At 42.4% G+C, this 5,722-nt stretch overlaps 1 protein-coding gene across 1 annotated transcript; it reads left to right on the plus strand.

Moving 5' to 3' along the window:
- The first annotated feature begins 4,609 nt into the window (after positions 1-4,609).
- Positions 4,610-5,326, plus strand: LOC138882684 (uncharacterized). The gene is made up of 2 exons (XM_070163298.1): positions 4,610-4,690; positions 4,889-5,326. Exons 1-2 carry the CDS (start codon positions 4,610-4,612, stop codon positions 5,324-5,326), a joined length of 519 nt encoding a protein of 172 aa, XP_070019399.1.
- The last annotated feature ends 396 nt before the right edge of the window (positions 5,327-5,722 follow it).

Genomic DNA, 5,722 nt, shown 5'->3' on the forward strand with positions numbered 1-5,722 from the left:
ACAGCCTGTTGGAATTGGAAGGAAAAGTAAGCAAGAGAGTCACTGACTGCCAGAACGCCGAGGGAAATGAAGGAGGACATTTGGCAAAGACATTCTTACTAGTGAACCTACGCAAACTAGAGGATTTGATCAACGAGAGCATTCAACCTGAGGAAGGTCCTTTTGAGACCAAATAGGCTAGATTTACTTGCTTTTCCTAAAATGTAATAAGGCCAAGTGCCAATAGTGACTTAGTTTATTATTATATTAGTGTCGTTTTGGGATTCGTCTATTTTTATATTATGAAATGAAACAGTTATTGGCATTAAAAGTTCTCCAAGTTTATTTGTCGCTAGGCCTACCTCGGGCACAATGAGGTTCCCAAAATAGGACACGAGTTTACATTTTGCAATATGTGTTTAAATACTGCAAACATTTCAGAATCCTCACTAACTTGTTACCTTTTGTTTTTGCTTATTTTTTATTATTATTCTCATCCCCTTAGGTTGGTTCACGCATATTGGCCTCATCAGTGTATCATACCAGATCTAGATACCCTCCACCTCCTCCTCCAAGCAACGCAAAAGTAAAAGGAAAGACAAAGATGGACGACTTAAGTGGAATTCGAAAGGAAAATGTTAAGAACGCAGAGACTTCAGATGACCGTAGAACTCCGACCCCAATGATTAGGTTTTGAGACTGGAACAAAAGATACTAGAACTGCAAGGAGAACTTGATCAGGTACATAACTTGGCAAACCTATCACTTACCCTCAATGTCCCTAATATCCACCAACAAAACACAAAGAACCCGACACCTCCTCAGAACACACAAAACCAACAACCACAAAATCCTCCCGCACCAAATCAATATACAACTCCACCCCAAAATATCAATCCACTGCTAATACCAACTCAACCACAAAATCATCATCATCCTATAATTCCCAACCATCCCACTTCCAATCACCACCAGCTTGCCAAAATTATCCAAGACCAAGACCCAACCTCGACCGTACAGACAATACACCGCCATTGGTGAGCCCATCGACCAACTGTATGAAAGATTGAAAGCCACAAGTTACGTCACTCCTTTTCCCACTGTGGCACTAGAAAATCAATCCCAATAATTCAGTCTGAACACAACCTGTATGTACCATTCTGGTATAAAAGGGCACACCATTACTGAATGCCAAACATTGAAGGATAAGATCCAGACGCTCATTGACAACAAGGTCATCCAAGCAAAGGAAGCCACACCTAATATCCGCAACAATCCCCTCCCTGATCACAGAGGTGATGGTGTACATGTTATAGAAACAAATGAAGAATGGGACCCTGAGGGGTCAATCAGGCTTATTCGAGAAGGCAAAGCCTTCAAGGTTGCAGTCACACTTACTCCTATTGTGGTTCAGACTCAAGCACCAATCGATGTTGAGGTAACAACATCAGTTCCATTTGAAGTAGAAGTGGCTCCACCCGCAGCCACCACCACTCCATTAGAAGTAGAAGTGGTCATACCTTTTACTATGACGGTATCAACAACACCCCTATTTAACTCAAAAGCAATACCCTGGGATTATATTGCTGAGGCTCGGCGAAAGGGGAAGACTAAGATAGAGGAATCTGATGTTGTACAAGGAATGACTAGAACTAGAAGAGTCCATACACCTGAACACCTGGGAGGTTCAAGTAAGGATGCCACTGCTAGGCAGCCTATCATTTAGACCGAGATAGATGACCTGTGGAGGAAAGTACAGGAAAATGAGTATTCTGTTGTTGACCATCTGAACAAATTCCCTGCTCAGATATCTATCCTATCACTATTGCAGAATTCAGAGGCACACAAGAATGCCTTAATGAAAGTTTTGAGCGAAGCTTATGTACCCAATAACATCACTGGTGGACAAAAGGCCAACATGATTGGGCAAGTGCTGGAGAGCCATAAGATTATTTTCCACGAAGATGAGCTGCTGCCCGAAGGTTTGAATCACAATCGAGCATTGCATACTAAGATACAATTTGAAGACAAGTTCATTGCCAGGGTCCTGGTTGATTGAGGTTCGAGCGTAAATATTTGTCCATTGGACACCCTGAAAAGGTTGGACAAAGGTTTCTATGAAATACAGATAGGAAGCATGAATGTGAAGGCTTTTGATGTGTCCTAGACGGACACGATCAGGGAAATCAACCTTTGCTTGCAGATGGGGCCAACTTGGTTCAATATTTAATTCTAAGCGCTTGACATACCAACCTCATATAATCTTCTGTTAGGCCGACCATGGATCCATGCTACTGGAGCCATGCTTTCCACACTACATCAAGCCATGTAGTTTGAATGGAACCTCCAGGAAGTAATCATTCACGGAGATAGAAGTAACCCTATCTACACTAGTCAAACCATCCCGTCCATTGAACATAGAAGAAGGCTAGGAGGGGAAACCTATAATCACATCGAACAGGTCAATGCCGTCGAAAAGGATAAGTGGTGGAGTAACAAGATAGAAAGCATACTGGCATGGTCTGGATATGAACCACACAAAGGGTTGGGAAAGAACTTCCAAGGTATCACCAAACCAATACAACTGAATAATCATGGTACCATCTTTGGGCTCGAATATCAGTATACGTGGAAATAGTACAATGATTGGTCGCCTCCATGACGTGGACCGTATTACCCTCTTGAGCAACCAGTGCCATGTTTGGAACAAGCTTTTCATCAGGCTGACACAATATGGGGAACTATAGAGGAAGAAACACTAGCTGGGTTGATAAATTGTTCTTGAAGGATGAGGACATGGACTGCGGTGCCATAATTGAGGAGGAAAAGGAAGAAGACCTCACCATTCAGACTGTGGCGAAGGGAGTTGTTCTCAGAAATTGGACCGCCAGACCATCCCGAGCACGCTGAGTTCCTAGCGCTATTATTACTTTTCCAGATGAACCAATGACTGTGACATGTAATGAGGCAACACAACATGAGAATAGTAACTCAGAGGAAGAAGATAAGATACCTGAGGAAATCGTTAGGGAAGTGAAATTTTTTGAGAATAAACCTAAGTCCAACCTGGACGAAATAGAATCAGTAAATTTGGGAGATGCCGAGACTGTCAAGGAGACTCGCATCAACATTCACTTGTCACCAACAGAAAAGGAAGAGTACATTCGATTCCTAAAAGAATATGAGGACACTTTCGCATGGTCATATGATGGCCTGACCGATTTGAGCAATTCCATTGTGGCTCACAAGTTGCCTGCTAATCCCATGTGTCAGCCAGTAAAATAGAAACTCAGAAAGTTAAACCAAACATGATCTTTAAAATCAAGGACGAAGTTACCAAGTAGATCAAAGCCAAGGTTCTCAGGGTGGTTGAATATCCAACCTGGTTAGCTAACATTGTGCCAGTTCCGAAGAAAGAGGGAAGGTCAAGGTATGTGTTGACTATCGGGATTTAAACAGAGCAAGTCCCAAGGACGATTTTCCACTGCCAAATATACATATCCTGATCGATAATTGCGCCAAACATGAACTCCAATCCTTTGTAGATTTCTTCGCGGGTTATCACCAAATTTGGATGGATGAAGAAGATGCAGAGAAGACAACTTTCATTACACCATGGGGTGTATATTATGACAAGATGATGCCATTCGGTCTTAAGAATGTTGGGCCACTTACATGAGAACCATGACAACCATCTTCCATGATATGATACACAGAGAAATAGAGGTGTATATGGACGATGTCATTATTAAATCCAAGAGGGCCGCATATCACATAACAGACTTTAGGAAGTTCTTCAACAGGCTAAGGAGGTACAATTTGAAATTTACCCCCGCAAAGTGTGCATTTGTGGTTCCCGCAGGAAAGTTATTAGGATTCATTGTCAGTCGCCGATGGATCGAGCTTGATCCATCTAAAGTCAAAGCTATTCATGAGTTATCACCACCTAGGAGCAAAAAGGACGTGATGAGCTTCCTAGGGCGTCTCAACTATATCAGTCGATTCATAGCACAAACCATGGTCATATGTGAACCCATCTTCAAGATGTTGAGGAAAGATGCCGAGACAAGTTGGACCGAGGATTGTCAGAAAGCTTTTGACAAGATCAAGGAGTACGTGTCCACACCGCCAATTCTTTTCCCGCTAGAACCAGGACGACCTTTGCTACTTTATCTATCTATGTTGGATGAAGCTTTCAGATGTGTTTTGGGACAACATGACGAGATAGGAAAAAAGGAGCAGGCCATATGTTACTTGAGCAAGAAGTTCACACCTTATGAAGTACGATATTCTTTGCTTGAATGCACTTGCTTTGCTTTGACCTGTACAACCCATAAATTGAGGCACTACTTGTGTGCCTCCACTACATATCTCATATCTAGGATGGATCCTCTGAAGTACATATTTCAGAAAAACCATGCCTATTGGGAAGTTGGCTAAATGGTAGATACTACTGAGTGAGTTCAATATCGTCTATGTAACTCAGAAGGCAGTCAAAGGACAAGCGTTGGCAGATCACCTTGCTAAAAATCCGGTGGGAGGAGAATACAAACCCTTGAAAATGTATTTTACTGATAAAGAAGTGTCATTTGTAGGAGAAGACATTACCGAAGCATACGACAATTAGAGGATGTTCTTTGATGGAGCTGCAAATATTAGAGAAGTGGGCATTGGAGTAGTTTTGGTATCTGAAATGGGTCAGCAGTATCTGGTATCTACTAAACTCAGATTTCCCTGCACCAACAATATGGCAGAGTATGAAGGCTCCATACTAGGGCTCAACATGGCAGTCGACATAAACGTTCAGGAGTTACTGCAAATCGGTGATTCAGATTTGCTTGTGCACCGTGTGCAAGGAGAGTGGGCCACCAAGAATTCCAAGATATTGTCATATCTGCACCATGTGCAGGAATTGAGAAACAGGTTCACAAAGATAGAATTCCGACATGCGCCTAGAATTCAAAATGAGTTTATTGACGTATTAGCCACTTTGTCATCCATTATACAACATCCAGATAAGAACTATACTGATCCTATTCTAGTGACGATCCATAATCAACCAATGTATTGTGCTCATGTCGAGGAAGAAGCAGATGGAAAGCCTTGGTTCCATGACATCAAGGAATACTTATCAAAAGGAGAATACCCGGAGCATGCAAGTCACACTCAGAAACGTACGCTCCGGAGATTGTTAAATCACTTTTTCCACAGCGGAGGGAACTTGTACGGAAGAACTCCTGATTTGGGTTTACTGAGATGTGTCAACGCAAAAGAAGCTTCTAAGCTACTTGAGGATGTGCATGCTGGGGTCCTGCGGCCCACATATGAATGGTTTCGTCTTGGCTAAGAAGATACTCAGGGCAGGTTACTTTTGGATGCCATGGAGATGGATTGCATTCAGTATGTCCACAAATGGTTTCAATGCCAAGTGCACGCCGACATGATAAAAGTGTCACCAAATGAGCTCAACGCAACAAGCTCACCTTGGCCATTCGCCGCTTAGGGAATGGATGTTATCGATCCGATTGAGCCCACTACTTCAAATGGACATAGGTTTATTCTGGTAGCCATTGATTACTTCACAAAATGGGTAGAAACTGCATCTTACAAAGCTGTAACAAAGAGAGTCGTCGCAGATTTTGTCAATGATTGTATTTTCTGCCAATTCGGAGTTCCCGAGTCCATTATTACTGGTAATGCCGCCAATCTCAATAGTGATATGATGAAAGCTATAGGTGAAGCT

This window comes from Nicotiana sylvestris, chromosome 12, assembly GCF_000393655.2.
Source record: "Nicotiana sylvestris chromosome 12, ASM39365v2, whole genome shotgun sequence".
NCBI classification, from domain to species: domain Eukaryota; kingdom Viridiplantae; phylum Streptophyta; class Magnoliopsida; order Solanales; family Solanaceae; genus Nicotiana; species Nicotiana sylvestris.